This window comes from Silurus meridionalis, chromosome 13 (genome assembly GCF_014805685.1).
Source record: "Silurus meridionalis isolate SWU-2019-XX chromosome 13, ASM1480568v1, whole genome shotgun sequence".
NCBI lineage: Eukaryota > Metazoa > Chordata > Actinopteri > Siluriformes > Siluridae > Silurus > Silurus meridionalis.
Genome location: NC_060896.1, coordinates 314,404 through 336,054, shown reverse-complemented (window position 1 = coordinate 336,054; position 21,651 = coordinate 314,404). Strand labels below are relative to the sequence as shown.

The window sequence follows — 21,651 nt, the reverse complement described above, 5'->3', positions numbered from 1 at the left end:
GTAATGCATGGTGTGTTAAAAAGATCACACACAGGATAAGTGTGTGTGTGTGTGTGTGTGTGTGTGTGTGTGTGTGTGTGTGTGTGTGTGTGTGTGTGTTTGTTTGTTTGTTTGTTTCTTACTCAGATATAGACGAGTGCAGTGTGGGGAACCCTTGTGGTAACGGTACCTGCTCTAATGTCATTGGAGGATTTGAGTGTGTGTGTGAGGAGGGATTCGAACCTGGACCCATGATGACATGCGAAGGTATACACACACACACACATACACACACACACACACACAATTTAAAGACTATAAACACACTCTTGATGTCACCCAAATGAGGATGAGGTTCTGCTTTTGAGTCTGGTTCCTCTCAAGGTTTCTTCCTCATAACATCTAAGGGAGTTTTTCCTTCACCACAGTCTCCATGCTGCTCATCAGGGATAAACACACATCATTCACCTTCACTGTTAAATTCTGTAAAGCTGACAATGTGTGTTGTGAAAAGAGAAATAGAAATAAACTTTACACACACACACACACACACACACACACACACACACACACACTGTGCATTCACTGTAATCTGTACCTCTGTTGGTGTGAATGAGTGCAGATGTGAATGAGTGTTCCCAGAATCCTTTGCTGTGCGCCTTCCGCTGCATGAACACATACGGCTCGTATGAGTGTAAATGTCCTGCAGGATACGTTCTACGAGAAGATCAGAGGATGTGCAGAGGTACATACCCACAAACACACAGGTCTAAAACTGGAGAATAAACACACACACATACTGTAGGATGAATATGGTTTGTGTGTTTCAGACCAGGATGAGTGTGCAGAAGGGCTGGATGACTGCAGGTCCAAAGGAATGACCTGTAAGAACCTAATAGGAACCTACATGTGTATCTGTCCTGAGGGATACACCAGAAAACCATCAGGAGAGGCGTGTATAGGTGAGGCTCTCACTAATTCACACACAAATACAACAAGCAGTGTTTTGGGAAGCTGTTAAACCAGCTTGGGTCTTCAGAAATCATCTGTGGAACAGTGAAGAACATTTCCTCTAAACCCTGTTCTCTCGGGTTGTTGGACTGCTTATTATTCAGGTATTACAATGTTGTTGTGTGTGTGTGTGTGTGTGTGTAGATCTGAATGAGTGCACTGTGAAGCCTCGTGTGTGTGAGAATGGACGCTGTGAGAACACGTTGGGAAGCTACAGGTGCAGGTGTGACCAGGGGTTCACGCCCAGCTCCACACTGACGGAGTGTATCGGTGAGTGAACATCTGTATCTCTTCTGCTTCATTATATCTGTACTCTCGCCAGCTCTGGAAGCTGATCCGTGCTCTGGGTGCTGTGTCGCAGATAATCGTCAGGGTTTCTGTTTCACTGAGGTTCTGCAGACGTTGTGTCAGATGGGTTCCTCTAACCGAGTGAGTGTGACCAAATCCGAGTGCTGCTGTGACGGAGGTCGCGGCTGGGGGTCAGACTGTGAGATCTGTCCACTTCCTGGAACAACACAGTACAAGAAAATGTGTCCACTTGGTCCTGGCTACACCACAGATCGACAGGGTGAGCATCACACACTTCCTGTAAGAACCTGATGCTGCTGAAGATGTTTTGGGAAATATTTTGAAAGTGTTCAGAATGATGTGTTTCAGTGGTGGTGTAGAAAATCCTCACTACCGAATCTGAGAATCTGCTGTATGCAGCAGGTATATGTGTGTGCAGGTAACTACTGTTACAGAGTGAGAAGAACCCTTAGGAATCTACAGAATCCAGCAGCAGGAGATCCCACTGTGATCTCAAATCTACACCACATCCCATAATCTCCTGATTATGTTTTAATCCAAATGGAAAATCATGAAGAAGTTAGAGCTATATGATGATCTACAGCTTGCATTGAGAAGGTGCAACTCCTCAGAGAACCTGCATGTGTTTTGTGCAGATATTGATGAGTGTAAGGTGATGGGGAACCTGTGTAAGAATGGCCGCTGTGTGAACACACTGGGGTCCTACAAGTGCGTCTGTAATCCTGGGTACACCACCGACATCACCAGCACCATCTGCATTGGTGAGTGTGTGTGTGTGTATGTGTGTGTGTGTGTGTGTGTGTGTGTGTGTGTGTGTGTGTGTGTGTGTGTGTGTGTGTGTATGTGTATATACAGTGCATTCAGAAAGGATTTAGATCTTCTTCACAGTTTTCAATGTTGTTATGTTGATACTACAATCATTCACACTGATTTGTTCTCCTGAATCTACACTCAGTTCCTCATAATGATGAAGTGAAACCTGAATTCTAGAAATGTCTGTACATTATTTAAAATAAAAAAATCTGAAGTATCATATGTCCACAAGTATTCAGATGCTTTGCAACAACACTTGAGAATGAGCTCAGGTGCCTGAAAATTCTCCTGATCGTTGCTGAGATGTTTCTACACCTTGACTGGCGTCTACCTGTGGAAAAGGTTATTGATTGGACTACATTAGAACAGACACACACCTCTCTATAGAAGACCTCACAGCTGGCAATGCAGATCAGAACAAAAACTAAACCATAACGTCAAAGGAACGGCCTACAAAGCTCAGAGACAGGATTGTTGTAGGCACAGATCTGAAGGAGGCTACAAAAACAGCCCACTAAAGGACTCAGACTGTGTAGAACAAAATTCTGTGGTCTGATGAAATCAGAGAATTTAACTGTTTGGCCTAAATTCAGAACGGATTGTCTGGAGGAAACCAGGGACTTCTCATCATCATCTGCCCAAAACCATCCCAACAGTGAAGCATGGTGGTGGCAGCTGTGTTTTTTTTTCTGCAGCAGGGACTGGGAAACTGGTCAGAGTTGAGGGAAGTACAGAGATCTCCTCAATCAAAAGCCTGTTCCACAACAGTCAGGACCTTCAAAGGTTCACCTTCCTACATGAAAACGACCCTAAACACACAGTCAAGACAACCCTGGAGTGGATTAGGGACAACTATGTGAAGGTCCGAAAGTGGCCAGTCCGATTTGCCCTGAAGTCCAAGTGTGTAAAGCTTCTAGTGTCAAACCCCAAAAGACTTCAAACTGGAACTGCTGCCAAAGGAGCTTCAACAAAGTGCTGAGTAAATTGTCTGAATACTTACGTACAATATTATTTATACTTCTCTATGTTCTCCTGTGAGGATGGAGTACAGGTCAGGATGAGAATAAGGCTGAATGACTGAAGAATCACACTGCAGGAACATGATGTCTGTTTAAATGTTCACAGAGTGTGTGATCTTCAACGTTATGATTCACAGTGTCTTCAACAGGATGTCTGCTCATCTCCAAGAGATTTTAATCCATGCTTTTATTAATACCTTATAGAAAAAAGATGTCTGCTAATTTTAAACACACACACACACACACACACACACACACACACACACACACACACACACACACACACTCTGTGCAGATGTGGATGAATGTGCTCAGGCTCCTAAACCATGCAACTTCATCTGTAAGAACATTGAGGGAGGATACGTGTGCTCCTGTCCCCGGGGTTACATTCTGCAGGAGGACCGCAAGAGCTGCAAAGGTAACGCACACACACACACACACACACACGCACCAACACACACACGCACCAACACGCACACACACACACACACACACACACACACACACACACACACACACTCTCTCTCTCTCTGTCTCTCTCTCTCTCTCTCTCTCTCTCTCTCTCTCTCTCTGTCTTTTCTCTTTCTCCTCTGTTCATCTCTTCATGTTTTCTCCTGTAGATCTGGATGAATGCTCCACTAAACAACACAACTGTCAGTTTTTGTGTGTGAACACCATCGGGGGATTCACCTGCAAGTGTCCACCAGGCTTCACGCAACATCACACAGCCTGCATCGGTAACACACACACACACACACACACTATAATCATCATCATCATCATCATCTTCAGCCTGATTCGGTACCACACACTCGCACACATTCACAAACACACCATCAGCACCTTCAGCCTACATCGGTAACACAAACACACACGCGTTGTTAATTTTGGTTCGAACATAAGTATTTGGACACTGAACTTCCTCCTGGTGTGTGTGTGTGTGTGTGTGTGTGTGTGTGTGTGTGTGTGTGTGTGTGTGTGTGTGTAGATAATAATGAGTGTACGTCAGAGCCCAGTCTTTGTGGTCCTAATGGAGCATGTCAGAACAGCCCCGGGAGCTTCAGCTGCGAGTGTCAGAGGGGATTCTCACTCGATCAGGGAGGACTGCGCTGTGAAGGTCTCTCTCTCACACACACACACACACACACACACACACACACACACACCCTCCAGAGCTCTCCACTACTGCACTATGATAATGCAGTGTGTGTGTGTGTGTGTGTGTGTGTGTGTGTGTGTGTGTGTAGATGTTGATGAGTGTGATGGAGATCATCGGTGTAATCATGGCTGCCAGAACCTGATTGGTGGATTCAGGTGTGGTTGTCCTCACGGTTACCTGCAGCACTACCAGTGGAACCAGTGTGTCGGTAAAATCTAAACACCTCTAAACACACTCGATCTCATCTACACACACGCGCACACACTCTCTCAGAGTCACGGTGTGTGTGTGTGCATGTGTGTGTAGATGAGAACGAGTGTCAGAGTGGGCAGGTGTGTGGCAGCGCGTCGTGTCACAACACCTTGGGGAGTTTCCGATGTGTGTGTCCAAGTGGCTTCATGTTCACTCAGACCAGCGGAGTGTGTGAGGACGTGAACGAGTGCTCCTCTTCACAGAACCCCTGCAACTATGGCTGCTCCAACACCGAAGGGGGATTCGTGTGTGTGTGCCCAGCTGGATACTACAGAGCAGGACAGGGGTGAGACACACACACATCCTTATGGAGATTTATAACAGAACAAGATAAACACTGAAGGTTGACTAGTGAGGAGAGTGTGTTGAGAAGATGGAGGGAGTATACAGGGAAATAAAGTTGACAGTCGCACCATGAAGTTATGGGAAAGAGTAGTGAAGGCCAGGCTGAGAGAAGAGGTGACCATCTGTGAGCAACAGTATGGTTTCATGCCAGAAAAGTATAGAGAAGGTCAGAAGGAGTTGCATTGTGTGTTTGTGGATTTAGAGAAAGTGTAAGACAAGTTGGAGAGAGGAACAAGGATCGGCTCTGAGCCCTTTCCTGTTTGCAGTGGTGATGGACAGGTTAAAGGACGAGGTCAGACAGGAGTCTCAGTGGACTGTGATGTTTGTGGATGATATTGTGATTTGTGGTGAGAGTAGGGAGCAGGTGGAGAAGATCCTGAAGAGGTGGAGGTACACGCTGGAGAGAAGGGGAATGAAGACAAGGACAAGGTGAGGAGGTGAGATTGAGATGGTTTGGACATGTGCAGAGGAGGGACATGGGGTATATCAGTAGGGGAATGCTGAGGATGGAGCCACCAAGAGGGAAAAGAGGAAGATCAAGGAGGAGGTTCAAGGATGTGGTGAGGGAAGACATGCAGGTAGAGGACAGGGTGGGGATGGAGGATGATCTGATGTGGTGACCCCTAATGGGAGCAGCCGAAAGAAGAAGAAGATAAACACTTAAGGAGCTACTACAAGGAAGTAGCTCGTGTGTGTGTGTGTGTGTGTGTGTGTGTGTGTGTGTGTGTGTGTGTGTGTAGGCACTGTGTATCAGGAGTGGGATTTAGCAGCAGTACCCCACCTGCAGGAGACGATGAGAACGCTCTCTCACCTGAAGCATGTTACGAGTGTAAGATCAATGGATATCCAAAGAAAGGACGGAAACGACGCAGTACCAACACATCTCAGGTATATAACAAACACAGGTATACATCACACACCTACATAACACACAGGTACACAACACACACAGGTACACAACATGCAGGTACATAACACACAGGTACACAACAAGCGGGTACACAACACAGCTACACAACATGCAGGTACACAACATGCAGCTACATAACACAGGTACACACAACAGCTACACAACACATGTGGGTACACAACACACAGGTACACAACAAGCACAGCTACACAACACGCACAGCTACACAACACGCAGGTACACAACACGCAGGTACACTTTAACAGGTAGAAACTAACACAGGTGCACATTAACACAACATATACTACACATATCCCACATCCTTAAGAGTTTGGCCACTGTGTAAAATGTAAATAAAAACAATGTAAAGATTTGCAAATTGTATAAACCCATAATTTATTCACAAGAGAACATAGAAAACATATCAAATGTTGTGGAAATGATGGAAACTGAGGAAATGAACATTTTTAAGGAAAGAATAAGGTCATTTTGAATTTGATGCTGCTTATGTTATTAAAATTTAACATTTAGTAAGTAATGAGCATCAGGATAATTGGGTATAGTGTATTTTAGAGAGTCTCTCAGAGGTAAAGATGGGTGGAGCTTCACCAATGTGTGAAAGACAAACTGTGGAACAACTTCAAAATAATGTTCCTCAACATTAAATTGCAAAACAGAATATCTCATCATAATGATGTAGTGTAGTGGGAAGGGGTTGGGTTATCATGTAGTGTAGTGGGAGGGGTTTGGTTTAAGATGTAGTGTAGTGGGAGGGGTTTGGGTTACATTTACATTTGTGGCATTTGGCAGACGCCCTTATCCAGAGCGACTTACAACTGAGCAGGGGAGGGTTTTTAGGGCTTTGCTCAAGGGCCCAGCAGTGGCAGCTTGGTGGTGGTGGGATTTGAATCTGTGATCTTCTGATCCAAAGCCCAATGCCTTAACCACTGAGCTACCACCTCCCCAGATGTAGTGTAATGGGAGGGGTTTGGGTTCTGATGTAGTGTAGTGGGAGGGGGTTGGGTTATCATGTAGTGTAGTGGGAGGGGTTTGGTTTAAGATGTAGTGTAGTGGGAGGGGTTTGGGTTAAGATGTAGTGTAATGGGAGGCTTTGGGTTCTGATGTAGTGTAGTGGGAGGTTGGGTTATCATGTAGTGTAGTGGGAGGGTTTGGTTTAAGATGTAGTGTAGTGGGAGGGGTTTGGGTTAAGATGTAGTGTAATGGAAGGGGTTTGGGTTCTGATGTAGTGTAGTGGGAGGGGTTTGGTTTAAGATGTAGTGTAATGGGAGGGGTTTGGGTTACGATGTGGTGTATAGAGGAGGTGATTGGGTTATGATGTGGTGTATAGGGGCGGGGTTTGGATTATGATATGGTGTATAGGGAAGGAGTTAAGGACATACTTTTTTCCACTTTCAGGTCGATCAGGAAGTGATTACTTCTGCCAGCCTGGATGTTGATGATGTCATACAATTTAACCTGAGCATCTGCAAGCTAAGTGCTAAAGATCACATTATGGAGTTCCTCCCGGCTCTCTCCACCCTCAAAAACCATGTGCATTATGCTATCAACTTCGGGAATGATGTGGGCCTGTTCAAACTCAACCAGAGGGATGGAGTGAGCTTCCTGCACTTGTCGAAAAACAAACACCACCACCTCCTGCCTGGAGTTTATTCTTTACAAATCAGTGGCGTTCCTGTATATGGGAAGAAGGAGCTGGAGGCACTAGAGGATGAGAACGATAAAGACTACCTCAGTGGAGAACTGGGAGAAACACTACACATTAAACTTCAGATCCACTTGCATTAGCTTCATACCAAAGAGGACTTGTATTTCCTACAGAAAGATCTCACAGCAGTGGTTCACCGTCTCTCAGAAATATCCCTAACAATAATAACAGTACATATCTACGCTCAATAGAACTGAAAGCTGCAGTAAAGTGTTTCTTCTGATCCAGCTCTCGGTCTGGACTCTGCCCTTGTCCACTTCCCCATCCAGTGTGTGCACTCGCAGCAATGAAGAAGTTCTCTGAAATTCAAGTTACCTTCTCAACCTGTACAGACTTGCTAACCTTCTCCTCTGATTATAAGCTAATAGAATAAACAAGCTCAACAAGCTGAACAGCTAGCCAGCATGGCAACATAGGGTCTCTACTCAAATTTGGTGATTACTAAGCTACATTAGCTAATAAAAAATGATAAGCAGCTAGCATGCTAACTAGCTAGTAAAATGAACCTAGCTAACTAGCTTGCTTGTTGTTCATAGCAAATACCCATTAATTTAATTTGCTAACAGAGAAAAATGGGCCGGCTTGCTGATTAGCTAGTGTGCTTATCTGCGAGGAATGTGTATACCGCAGTGTTTTGTACTGATAGATGAACATACAAAACCAAACCTCATTCAACCTTTTCTCGACCTTTTCCCTCAGCCACTATTTTAGAATAAAAATAGGTAAAATGGGGATTAGATGGAGAGAAAGTGGACAGGGGCAGAAGATGAAGCTACGATGGAGTAAATAGTGTTTGAGAAGGAGACTGGACAGAAATATATATTTTTTTTACCACTTTAAATAGTAAAAACCGTTTAACGTTGCCTTTCAGTCTAAAGTAAATGTCCACAGTTTCCTTTTTTTCCGTTTTTACGCTAAACATACATCTATGATGCTTCCTCTGGAGCTGGGAGGTGAGTGCAGCTAACACTAACACAAACACATACTAACCCTACATTCACCAGTGACAGGAGATGGATGGTGATCATCTCCATGTGGGCGTGACACAGAGCTGGAACTCCAGTACAAATCACAAATTCCAGATGAATCTCATGGTCCTTCAGTTCTTCACTCACAACCTTATGCTGCAATTGAAACACTTCCAGCCAGGAACTGATAACATCCTCCTCACACATAAACACACCTGTCACACACGAGATGGCGGCATTCAGTCACCACATCTCCCTTCACACTGTGAAGTGTCTCAACTCAAAAGCCCAGTAGATAGCGTCAGAGAGTTCAGAGCTGTAATTCATCAGATGTTCCATCAAAGGAACCTCTTTTACCTAAATATCTACCAAGCCCATGAGATATGGAATTCTGGAGTTTAGTGTTACCTCAGAATGAAGGTGAGCGTAGGTTAACACTCCTGATGGATAAACTGGAACAGATCATTAGTGTCTCTGAATCATGAAGCCCTCCATGTAAAATGACTTTCACATTAGTGCACTTTTAATAATAAACTGATTAGTAATTGGAATCTGAATCGATGCTGGCCAGGCCACGCCCACAGTGTTACATGTGAGTGCAGGGTTATGGAGCCTCCAGAGATGTTGGTTAAAGGAGAAGACTGTGCATGTTTATTTTCAGCTGAACTGTTCCTGTGTTTGGTTTCCACTGTGGTTCTAAAGGATTCTGCTTCTATCATATCTGCGCTGTCTATTGTAGCTCAGTGTTTTAATCGTATTTACTGGTGCTAATAACACATCAACATAAGAGTTAAAACAACCTGCAAACTGTCCTTTCACTACTCCACAGTATGAGTGTGTACGACTGTAATCACACCACCATTGACCCAGGGAGCTTCTCTAAACACACCTATAGTGCCCTGGACTGGAGGACTCACAATGGTGCTTATTATAAAGACCAACTACTTTTTATTCTCATTTTGTGTAACTGTAAATTTCACGAGAGAGACACACACTACTGCACTGAGGCCTCTCAGGCCATAAACACACCACATATAATCAGTGCCTTCACCAAGACACCAGCAGCATTGTGTTCACATCTGTGAGGAGTTTAGGTGTAACTTCACAATAAAAGAATGTTTTGGTTGTAACAGGCGACTCGAGTCTGCCTTTATTTCACCTAAAGCTCTGCTGAGGCCTGGCTTTTGATTGGTCAGACAGCAGCTTGGCCTTTAATTTCTCAGCAGTTATATAAATCATATGTGCATTAGCCCTGAGATGGTGAAGTTTTCTCCTAGGATAAATTCATGTTAGATGTATGGAAGGAGTCTCCAGTATCAGTGCTGTGTAACAGACAGATCCAACTGGAACTTCAGGACAGAGAAGTTCTCAGAATGATGTAGAAACTCCACAACATGATATCTAACAGGATTAAAAGAAGCACAAAATTCTGTAGAGAACATGTGAGGTAGCAGGTCAGTAATATCATCAGTACAAGACAAAAGATAACCAAGTATAAAAACACTTTATTACGGTCATTACATTAAACACTTTATATCTAAAAAATAAAAAAATGCTGCAACATCAAGAGTCCATGAAAATTCCTTGATCAGCTTTAGTACTGAAAGTTCTCGAAGAGGTTCTGATGTCAAGCCTCCATCTAGAAACATGAATAACCTGAACAAAGACTTGTTAAAACTATAACTCAGAACACATTCTGATGCTCAGAGGTTTCTACCATCCACATCTCTCACCACCTTCACCGCTGACTGGTGAATTCACCTTGTTATATAACATTAATAAACCACCTGGTGGTCCAACGTAAAATTGCATTGCAGGCATCAACAGTAACATCACATTACAAACCCCCTAACATTCTATTAAACAGGAGCAGTGAGTATTTCAGCTCTTTCCAGTGGAGCCGAATCCCCCCACACCCCTCTCCGTCTCATCCAGGGTCTGCAAACACAAACCAAAATGCCAAAAATAGTTTTACATACAGCCAGATGTGTATCAATCCCAGCTCATTTATTTACTTTAGATTTCACTCTCTCTCTCTCACACACACACACACACACACACCTTGCAAGACCAAACACATAAGATGTACAGGCAAAATCAACCAGGAAAGTACAGATTTAAAGAATTAATCATAAAGTTGGGATGTAAGAGAAATCATCTCTCCAGGGCTTTTGGCACATTGACCAGCTGTGTGTGTTCTGGTGCAGTGTGTACATCTTTTTACACATTACAGTACAACCAGACATTTAGATAGTGGAGGAAATCACTCCAATGACTGACATGTAAATAAGGGGACACCTCACACACACACCCACCCACCCATGTCAACATCTGTCGCGTTCAGGACACCAGGTGTGGGCGTGTCCCAGATGTAGGAGAGAGATCTGGTGATTTACAGAGCTGGGACTACAGTGTGAGTAGAGGTGATGAAGGTAAATTTGCTCATGTTTGGTGGAACTGAACTCTTAATTAGGATAAACATCTATGGTTAGGTTTTTACCTGAAGTTCCTGTAAATCAGGATAGCAGATTCGTTCACACACCAGCTGAGCCACTCGGTCTCCTCGTTTCACTGTAAACAAAACATTCATTACCCAAACTCAGAACTATACCTTCACCAAGTACATCACTTCTAATCACAACACCAAACTGACCTTCAAACGTCTCCTTTCCGAAGTTGAACAGCACGACACCAACGTTTCCTCTGTAGTCTTCATCCACCACACCGGCTGAACCACAAACACAGCAGCGTTAGTCCAGACTGTACCATGACCTCTGACCTCACCTCAAACAGGTACCTGTAACATTTCTGTTCAGCATAATGAGGTTATCCTGGTCATATTTAGAGCGACACGCCAGTAACGCACAGGATGTGTGGAGCTGCTACACACCATTTACACTATCATTTCAGGGGTTCGCTTCTTTATATAATTAAAGACTCACTTACCACCAACATCAATAAAATGCTTCGCTGCAAGACCAGAGCGAGGAGCTGAGGAACATAATCATAAGAATAAACATGAGATCAGGATGTGTCCTGTATATGTAAATCTACAGACATGTCTGAAACTGCTGAGAAGGTGAACGAGATGAACCGTGTCCGTACCCACTCGGCCGTAACACCCTGCAGGAACAGCGATCTGGATGTCGGTCTTCACAATGGCCTTGTCCATCGGCGCAATGGAGTAATCATATGCACTGTAAAGACCATGATCAAAATCATAATTCATATTTTTACTCACTTATATATATATATATATTTTTAAGTAATTCAAGGCCCTAAAATGAGAAATAGTTTAGGGCTGAAACAATTCCAGAAAGTTTCATAGTGAAAAAGAAAAGTGCTACAATAAGTAGAATCACATGGTAGATGAAGCAGAGAAGATCGACAGCTTCAAGCTTCAAGTCCACAACATGGTTACCAGAAATGTTTACGAGAAAGTCAGAAACATCAGACCACATACGGTGTGTTTACTTTTTTCTGAAATGTATTGATTTTTTTTTATTTCTATTTGCATTTTAATGTAATCGGACAGTTAACTGGGTTTAGTTTTCACAGATATTCTTGAAGGTCATTTCAGCAATAAAAATGTAGATCTTTCTAAAAGGAAACGAGTTACTTGTTCAGTTAAAACCAGCTTATTTTCTCTTGTATATTTATTAGAGCTTGTTAAAGAAAAGTACGTCTTATCCGATTAATCGTAAGAAAAATATCCAAAAGAATATTTTATTTATAAAAACAATCGATAGCAACAGGCTACAGTCCATCAACACTGAGGAACTAATGATGGACTTCCTGGAAAAGCTGCACTGTTAAAATCACTGCTACTGAAACCTGTGGACTCTTTGTGCATGATTCAGTATTTGACTCTAGAAAAGCTCTAGACTCGAACAGCTCCAGTGTGCTCACCTGTACAGGTCATATCCGGCGGCTTTAGCTGAGCCTCTGGTCGGAGTTGTGGCGCGTTCAGACAGTTTAGCGAATTTCAGCACAATGGCTCCTGCAGGAGCTTCCTCATACCTGCTCTTCTTCACAGGAGACACTGCGTCTCTATCCCTCACTTCTGAGCACGGCATCTTACCTGCAACACACACACGCGCGAGCGAGCTTTTTTTTTACTACAAAGTGGCGCGAGCAGCAGTTCTGCGATGAAGCTCCTCACAAAGACCCGCCGACACTCGCGCGCCAAAATCAATCCCTCACAGCAGCTTTTAAACAGCGCGCGAAAAAAGGGTCCCGCCTCCCCGCGCTTTTCCAACCAATTACAAGCGACAACGTGGTGCCCAGGCTGCTCTGAGTAACCAATCAGAGCGCGGAGTGTCTGAGCCAATCAAAAGAGTTCTACACAACACAGCTGATTTACACCCCCCCACCCAACACACACACACACACACACACACACACACACACACTCTGCATTTAAGCTCTAACCACCGTCTGACTGACATGTTACATGTGTACAGGATACAGAGAAACCGATAAATACCGTTTGTGTGTGAGGAGAAGCCTCCTCTCAGTGTTAGTCTCTGGGCGCCAGAAACCACAGACTTCACAAACGAAGCGGAAAAAGAACGCATGCGGAGTAACAACATTTCACAACCATCAGCTACTCAGTGCTCCTGCTCAGGAGAACCTTCACCTAAACCACCTGAATCACCTTCACCTGAACCTACTCAAACCCCAACTGCGCACTACAGCGGCCAGACCGGACTGCGCACGCGCACTGTTGCTGTCGCGGGCAGCCTGGACCGCGCATGCGCTCTGTTGCCCCCTCTAGCGGCCATCTTATCATTCACCTCGCGTTCATACAACAGTTTAGCAAGGACGGTGGCCGGAAGAGGAAGTTGGACAAACTGCCAACACACTCACAATACCCCTGTTTACTGCATGTAGAAACTGCAATTGTGCAAAACTACGGAAGCGCATTGCATTCACAAAAAAAAAAAAAAATCACAGCCAGGATCTCATAATTATGAGATACTAAGTCATAATTATGAGATAAGGATCTCATAATTATGAGATACTAAGTCATAATTATGAGATAAGGATCTCATAATTATGAGATACTAAGTCATAATTATGAGATAAGGATCTCATAATTATGAGATACTAAGTCATAATTATGAGATAAGGATCTCATAATTATGAGATAATAAGTCATAATTATGACTTATTATCTCATAATTATGACTTACTAAGTCATAATTATGACTTAGTATCTCATAATTATGAGATAAGGATCTCATAATTATGAGATACTAACTCATTATTATGACTTATTATCTCATAATTATGACTTATTATCTCATAATTATGACTTATCTTATAATTATGACTTATCTCATAATTATGACTTATTATCTCATAATTATGACTTACTAACTCATAATTATGACTTAGTATCTCATAATTATGAGATCCTTATCTCATAATTATGACTTAGTATCTTATAATTATGAGATAAGTTGGGGCAGTCTTTGGCAGGGGAGTGTTTTAGCACATAACACCGGATCTGACGTTTTTGCATTTTTTTGCTCGGAAGTGCCACGGCGATCTAGCAGTATCTCATCTATCAAGGACTGTATGGTTTAGCTTAAGGACTGTATTTTAGTATTTTAGTACTGGACATTTCTTCGCTGACCTGCCCCTCCTGCTAATTAATTTAGCTACGGTAAGTCTTGCTTCACGTTATAGATACGGTGCATTAACTATTATTATTATTATTATTATTATCGTTAATATTATTAACATCATCATCATCATTATTATTATATTTTAACATTGACAACTAATATATGTTACACATTCTGTCTGTCCACCATATAAAATTCAGTTATTCAATGGTCTGCTGGCTAAAATAATCTGAGCAATACAGTGCTCCGCTGTGCTAATTACTTCAATTAAAAATGTGAAAAGTGGACCTATCAATTTCACTTTTCAATGATTTAAACTTATTGTGCCTTCATCATAATAAAAAGAGATATATCACTGTCCTTGCATAATAAAAATAAGGAAATTGTATTATGTATACATTTTATTTATCAGTTTGTCAATAATGGAAAGAAAAAACTCCCTGAGATGGCAATAGGAAGAAACCTTGAGAAGAACCAGACTCAACATAGAACCCATCCTCATTTTGCAATAATGGCTAGATATTGGAGGAATTGATTTTCAGTCATACTATGTGCTTTGAGGCTGAAAGTACAGTATAACTGGAAAGGTGTTTAAGTTAATGTTATTAGTCTTTCGGCTGCTCCCATCGAGGGGTCGCCACAGCGGGCCATCAATCCCCACAACAACTTGGCACAGTTATTAAATGAAGAATTTATTAAAATTATTTTATATTTCTGTTTTAATATTTCTATGTTGTTTCTAATAATGCTCTCTTTATGAGAAAAAAATGTGACTTATTGAATGTTATGGTAGCTAACATTCAGTTACTTAGTTTGCAAGAGCTGTCAGAGTAACTGTAGTTGTTATCCTTTTTTCTTTTTTTTAAGTGTGTTCACTGCAACTGGAAATGGAGGAAATGGCAGCTCAATCTCCACATCAGCAACGTACTAATGAGGATGCTGGTCTGTGGGATTTTCTTCGTAAGAGGGGTGTTCCTGAACAAAATATTGACCAAATGCAACAAGACAGGGTAAGTTTATGACAATAATAATTATTACAAAGTATTATGTATTAAAACACTAGTAATGATGGTTTTATATTGTACATACTGTTTACATAATCCACTATGAAGAATCAATCTAAACTAAACAGCACTGCTTGCCTGTTCTGATATTTAGATACATACATAGGGTATGTTTAGCAATAGAGGCACAATACAGTTTAAACAGGGCTGTGCTTTGTTTTCAAGTAATTTAACCTTTAGCCTTTTGTTGCTAGAGAATATAAAATATGTTTTACTTTCATGTAAATTTGTGATCATCTCATCTTACCTAGGCTTACTTTTTTGGTAAAGAAGTAAAATGTAACTGTAGAAAAAATACTTTTGCAAAAGCAATTATTATAAACATTGCCAAGTTTACTTTAAAACAAACTGACATTAATTTAAAGCTAACTTTGCTAAGTTTTCAATTTACAGATTGATACATCAGTTGTCAGAGAACTAGATGACACCTGCCTTGCACGCTACATACCACTGTATGGAGACAGGATTGCTACAAGGCGGTACTGTCTGGACAAACAAAACGAAAAGACGATAGCTGCTCAAAGATGTCCCTTCTTGAAAAACTGCGAAAGAAAATGAGCACAGCAACAACAAGCCATGAAGAGGAAACTACAGAAGAAAGAAGGCCTACAAAAAAGCAAGCTATAAAAGAAATGCTACAAAGTCTTCAAGAAAAATCGAGTTAGGGTGGCTCCATGAGGAAAGCAAGTCAGAAAACGCTGTGGCGGAGGAACAAGAATTCTTGATATATCCAAGGATGCAACCAAGAATGACCTTATGTCTCATGCCAAGGAACTATTTTTTCCACATGGTGAGTCAAAAAAAGGAAAGTGGGAAGAATTCACTCATAGTATTTATGACTTTAAGGAATCAGAACTTGAAGACAGCATTACGCTTGGTGAGCTGTACACACTGTCAAAATTTGGTATTTTAAGCTTTTATTTACATACGATGTGGCACAAAGACAAATCTGCCACAGAAGTGGACAATGAGAAGGACAGACATAGTGGCCCTCTAGGAGAGCAGCAGAAGAGAGCACAGAGCCTTATTTCTGATCAACAGCTGGAAAAGCCACTTTGTGTACATAAACCACAAACCAATCCATCTTGTACAGTTAAAGAGTGTAATCATGCAACCTCCAGTGCCCATTTAGCTGTTGTTGGTGTAATTGATCTTACTTCTCTGTCTTATGATTCAGAGGTGATTGTAGGTGGCATAGAAGATGCATCATCTGCAAGCCAGCTTGATGACACTGTTCCAGTTGTTGCATCCACAGAGGAAGTCATTAATGTTGGCCTTTCTACATCCACTCCTGTTAAACATACTGTCTGTTCAAGTGGTAATGCAGACTATGAGTTGCTCTCTGAAACCCATCTGATTGAGCCTTTTCAAGATTTCTCTCCCACAGAAGAAGTCATCAGTGTTGTCCCATCCACGTCCACTCTTTTCGTAGAGGATGGCATTGCTCGTTCAAACTTTGGTACAAACTATGAGCTACTTACAGTGGGTATCAAACTTCACAGAGTAAATCTATTAGAGGAAATGATTTGTCAATTCAAAGATGAGTTGATTCTTAACTACCCCTTAAAGTACAGCTTTATTAATGAAAAAGGCCATGATGCAGATGGTGTGTCAAGGGATGTCTATGCTGCATTTTGGACAGAATTTCTAGATTGTGCAGCTGAGGGGGCAGAAATGAGAGTGCCATCTCTGTCACCAAAATGGCAAGAGGATGAATGGAAAGCTGTGGGAAGAATATTAGCCAAGGGTTTTCTAGATCAAGGCTACTTCCCATTGCGGGTTGCCCCAGCATTTACCACTGCACTGATATTCGGAGAACATGCTGTATCTACTGATTTACTGTATCAGTCATTGCTGTTGTATCTGAGTCAGTGTGAGAGAGATCTCATAACTACTGCTTTACAGCAGGACCTTGACAGTGATGGTCAGGATGAGTTATTAGATCTGCTGGATCGATTGGGAGTAAAAACAGTCCCATCACAAGATAACCTTAAAGCAGTCCTTATTCAAGTTGCACACAAACAAATAATTCAGCGACCAAAATATGCTCGATAACATGTCAGTAGTTGCAGCCCAACCCCTGATGACCACACTAACCACACCAGCAAAGATATGGACCATGTATGAGGACAAGAAACCAACTCCAGAAAAGTCTTAAAGCTGATTGAAGCAAATCCAACAACACCAGCTGAGAACCAAGCCTTCAAATTTCTACAACAATACATACGTGGATTGGATCAGGTGGGTCTTAGAAGAATGCTGAGATTTGTGACAGGGTCAGATGTCATCTGTGTTACAGAAATTAGAGTTGTGTTTACAACTTTGGATGGACTTGCACGTCGACCAGTTGCACACACCTGTGGATCTGTTTTGGAGTTACCTTGTACATACAACTCCTACCCAGAGCTACGTGTTGAAATGGAGAATGTACTGACCAGCAGCTACTACACTATGGATATTGTGTAGTAAGACAATGCACATACAGTACACAGCAGGTTTTTTATATATATATATAGTTTGTAGTGAAACAGTAGTTAAAGTTTTACCACAAAGTCCATTACTGTAAAAGGATTGCACCAAGGTAATTTTATTTACAATATTTACAGAAATCATATCCATATCCATTTATATCCATTCATATCAATTGTTTTTTTAACAATACAGTCTAAGAAAAAAGTAAGTGTTGCAAACAAGGATTTATTTGTCAATTAAATGTTGTCCACTTGTTCTGTTATCATAGTTTTTTCTTAGTGATGCTGCAGCATCAACAAATCAGATGCATTTGTTCAGAATTCCCCACAGACAAAGTTTTTTTGGTTGTGGTAATCTACATAGTTAGTGGATGGCAATGTGAATTTCAGATGCCTAGCATCACATTAACACTTAAAAAGGAACCAGCAGTGCAAAGTGGGATCAATAAACCAATGACATTTTTTTTCTGTTTATGCTTATACATCCATTTTTATTAAGATTTATGAGCAAGAAAAATGTTTGATACTAATGTTTATATATATTGTTCTTGGAGAGGTCATTGTTACTCAAGTGTTAACTTTGTGTTCTTTTTTCTAGGCAAAAGTGCCATGGATTTTTTTAAACGTAAAATAATTCAGCCAAATCTAAGGCAAATATTGTAGTGGTTGCTGTAAAATGTGCTAAATGTAATGTTCTGACGTTTTAGTATCACAGTGTTGGTTAAATAAACTGTTAGATAATAAGTCTTTTTTGCAGTTTGTGTAAATCTACTGTTGCGTGAGGAACCAGTATTTCAGTTAATATATATATATTTAGTTATTATAAAACAAACTACCCAACAGCCCAATGGATCCAGTGCCAGCACACAGGATTCGTGGCCAGCATTGACCTGTTTCAGTGATTTTGTGCTGCATTGACTTTGTGGGATAAGACTGGACAGGCAGCCTTTGGTACCCATGGGTGAGCCTTTGGGCACTTACTGTTAAAGCTCTAAAAGAATATGCATGTAGGCTCGTAAAAAAAGATAAAGTTCAATTGCTTCTTCTGGAGTAGTGGGTGGGTTTAGATAGTTTTCTGACATTACTAGGCAACAAATGTCAAAAACAGTCTCATCACATGGATGTGGCCCTCTTGGCAGGCATTCCTCTTTACAAGCATGTACTTGTTGATAGGATACAGTCTTGAGATAGTCTGTAGTGCCAAAGAGGCGTGGAAGGGTGTACATCATTAGTGGTCGTCCACTTGGAGAAACTGCATTCCTGCTGGGGCGAATTCTGTGGCAGTTCCACAGACAAGCAACTTCATGCAGCTCCCTCTGGAGGAAAAAAAACAAATTCACTACAACTATTTCTTGCTCAATGTTCTTAAACTGTATATGAGATTAAAAAAATTACTCAAATTGAGAGGCAGAGAGACATCAAAACAGAGATAAATAAGGCAAATAAGATGCCTTACATGAAAATGCCCAAATGCAAATAAAAAGTAGAAAAGGCAGCTACTTGATTTGTTTTAAAAACACTGAAGCATATTTTAGCTTCAGATGACCTTTAGACCTATGGGGCTTAGGGCATGAGGCGGGTACACCCTTGACAGGCTGCCAGTCCATTGCATGACACAAACATACGCTTATTTACACAATACGGTTAATTTGGGAATACCAATTAGACTAATCTGCATGTCTTTGGATTGTAGGAGTAAACTGGAGTACCTGGAGGAAACCCACAAAAGCACGGGGAGAACATGCAAACTCCATGCACACAAACCCGAAGCAGAAATTGAACCTTCGACCCTGGGGTGCAAACTTGAGAGTGCTAACCACTCAACTAGCATTCCGCCCAAAAAGCACATTGTTATGAATTCAACTTTTCTTAATTGAACTAAAATTAAAAAAGTCTTACCTCAATTATTTCCAGACATGTAAACTGTATTAGATTTTTGTCAAGGAAATCCCCTGAGAAGTAATCCATGTCCTTCAAGTCTTGGAAGACATTGATCCAGTACTGTGTATGTTGTCTTCTTAAAAATCCCCACCACTGTTCAATCCTCTGGTTATGATTACTTGAGCCAGTAATGAAGCATCTCTCTGAAAACACGTCGTCATGGTTACCTCTTAAAAATAACTGCATCTGTTTCACTAAACAGTTTTCAGTTCCCAGGTCTGCCCTGATTCTTGTAGCAGTGCCATTCCTATTTTGCACTTCATCAAGGAAGTAACCAGCAATAACTTTTGGATTGCTGTTTGTGGTGTAAGCATGGAGCCATATGATCATGCGTGAAAACCCATCAATTGACCCATTAATACATATTCCATATGGTTTGAGTTTATCATAGGAATCTAGGTGCCACAAGAAGTTGGGACCTGGGTTTCTGTAAAGACGTCGTCTTAGACGATTTCTGCGCCTCAGGTTAACTCCGCGAGGATCCAGAATTTTCAGCAGGTGCCGGATAGTTCTCTGAGATATCACTAAGCCAGCTTGGATGCATTTCAAATGCATGACTTTGTATCCATGAAGCATTCCATGTTGGTTTAGCTGCTCCTGGAGAAAGAGAGCTACTTCGAGAAGGTCAGAATGTGCTTTTCTCCTGAACAGTCCTAAGCACTTTAGATACCTGCGCAGTGTTGACATACTAATGATAATACCATCCAAATTACTCAATGACATTAATATCTCCGAATGTCTAAACCCAAGTAAGAAATAAAAGCGAATTAAATTTGGCAATGTTTGCTCCATTGTCCCCGTCTTCCCAGAAGCGATGACCTAACCTTATACAGTCCTTAAGCTAAACCATATTATATCTGCTAGATCGCCGTGGCACTTCCGAGCAAAAAAATGCAGTAACGTCAGATCCGGTGTTATGCGCTAAAACGCTCCCCTGCCACAGACTGCCCCAACTTATCTCATAATTATGAGATACTAAGTCATAATTATGAGATAAGGATCTCATAATTATGAGATACTAAGTCATAATTATGAGATAAGGATCTCATAATTATGAGATACTAAGTCATAATTATGACTTAGTAAGTCATAATTATGAGATAATAAGTCATAATTATGACTTAGTATCTCATAATTATGAGATCCTTATCTCATAATTATGAGATACTAAGTCATAATTATGAGATACTAAGTCATAATTATGACTTACTAAGTCATAATTATGAGATAAGGATCTCATAATTATGACTTAGTATCTCATAATTATGAGATCCTTATCTCATAATTATGACTTAGTATCTCATAATTATGAGATCCTGGCTGTGATTTTTTTTTTTTTTTGTGAATGCAATGCGCTTCCGTACAAAACGACTATTTACTATAAAACTTTAGAATAAACATCATTAAAAAAGAACAAGTTCTCACATTAGATCAGTTGTACTGACCAACGTTTTCTGTCTGTTGTCTTAACTTACAAACAGCTTTCTGCGATCCAGACACTCACTCATACCGAATGGTGTCGCACCGCTGCTCAGTACCTCAGCGAACTTCTCTTCTATTACAATCCACCAAAAGGTGCAGGTTATTTGTTGGTACCTTAATTAAGGAAGACTACAGCAAAGGGTAGAACTTTCACAGTCTCAGTGTCCAAGTAAAGCTGGAGTCCTGCTTGCAGTCTGATCATGTACGGTGTCCTTAACACATTACACGACAATAAACATAACCCAGAGTAACCTTCAAACATCTCTCACTGGTGAATGACAGGATGCTCTATCTCGAGAGCCATAAGACTACACTTGCTTTGAAAAATTTCAATGATGTATAATGTTACTGGTATCTGGCATAGATGAGGATAGGCTCCTTCTAACTTTGGTTCCTCTCAAGTATTCCTCCTCAAACACTGGATACAGTTCTTGTATGTTAAATTATGTTCCTACCTTTAATAAGATCAGTTCACAGGGGCCATCTTTAATGATTTCAATACAGGTCAGGCTGTTTGTTCATGTCCTTGCTGACCCCTGAGCAAGGATTGCTGAAGCTGATGTGTGTTG

General features: G+C 41.3%; 3 protein-coding genes and 1 long non-coding RNA gene across 6 annotated transcripts in view; 2 read left to right on the top strand and 2 right to left on the bottom strand.

Annotated features, from left to right (window-relative positions):
* Window positions 1-9,621, top strand: part of fbn1 (fibrillin 1) — a 116,574-nt gene extending 106,953 nt beyond the window's left edge. Inside the window, exons 54-66 of the mRNA XM_046864307.1 lie at window positions 127-246; window positions 602-724; window positions 810-941; window positions 1,135-1,260; window positions 1,352-1,558; window positions 1,935-2,060; window positions 3,427-3,549; window positions 3,752-3,868; window positions 4,120-4,248; window positions 4,379-4,498; window positions 4,597-4,828; window positions 5,628-5,775; window positions 7,214-9,621. Of these exons, the coding sequence (XP_046720263.1) occupies window positions 127-246; window positions 602-724; window positions 810-941; window positions 1,135-1,260; window positions 1,352-1,558; window positions 1,935-2,060; window positions 3,427-3,549; window positions 3,752-3,868; window positions 4,120-4,248; window positions 4,379-4,498; window positions 4,597-4,828; window positions 5,628-5,775; window positions 7,214-7,603 (2,093 nt within the window). The 3' untranslated portion in view covers window positions 7,604-9,621. The remainder of the gene's footprint in view (window positions 1-126; window positions 247-601; window positions 725-809; window positions 942-1,134; window positions 1,261-1,351; window positions 1,559-1,934; window positions 2,061-3,426; window positions 3,550-3,751; window positions 3,869-4,119; window positions 4,249-4,378; window positions 4,499-4,596; window positions 4,829-5,627; window positions 5,776-7,213) is intronic.
* Window positions 9,622-9,976: 355 nt separating this feature from the next.
* Window positions 9,977-13,212, bottom strand: dut (deoxyuridine triphosphatase). Of its 3 annotated transcripts, XM_046864311.1 has the most exons (8): window positions 12,978-13,212; window positions 12,401-12,572; window positions 11,597-11,688; window positions 11,438-11,482; window positions 11,145-11,219; window positions 10,992-11,062; window positions 10,795-10,897; window positions 10,458-10,552 (listed from the first exon to the last, which is right to left on the bottom strand). In XM_046864311.1, exons 1-7 carry the CDS (start codon window positions 13,081-13,083, stop codon window positions 10,832-10,834), a joined length of 627 nt encoding a protein of 208 aa, XP_046720267.1. In that variant the 5' UTR covers window positions 13,084-13,212; the 3' UTR covers window positions 10,458-10,552; window positions 10,795-10,831. The 3 variants fall into 3 exon arrangements, with proteins under 3 accessions (XP_046720268.1, XP_046720267.1, XP_046720266.1); XM_046864312.1 differs by lacking the exons at window positions 10,458-10,552; window positions 10,795-10,897 and adding an exon at window positions 9,977-10,429 and having other exon boundaries at window positions 12,978-13,208; XM_046864310.1 differs by having other exon boundaries at window positions 10,458-10,897.
* Window positions 13,213-13,997: 785 nt separating this feature from the next.
* On the top strand, window positions 13,998-15,685 carry LOC124395633. The gene is made up of 3 exons (XR_006927652.1): window positions 13,998-14,162; window positions 14,992-15,134; window positions 15,582-15,685. It is a non-coding gene; the product is annotated as an uncharacterized LOC124395633 (long non-coding RNA).
* A 2,192-nt stretch (window positions 15,686-17,877) lies between these two features.
* Window positions 17,878-20,535, bottom strand: LOC124395629. Its single transcript, XM_046864309.1, has 2 exons — window positions 19,559-20,535; window positions 17,878-18,975 (listed from the first exon to the last, which is right to left on the bottom strand). Exons 1-2 carry the CDS (start codon window positions 20,390-20,392, stop codon window positions 18,643-18,645), a joined length of 1,167 nt encoding a protein of 388 aa, XP_046720265.1. The 5' UTR covers window positions 20,393-20,535; the 3' UTR covers window positions 17,878-18,642.
* Between the last annotated feature and the right edge of the window lie 1,116 nt (window positions 20,536-21,651).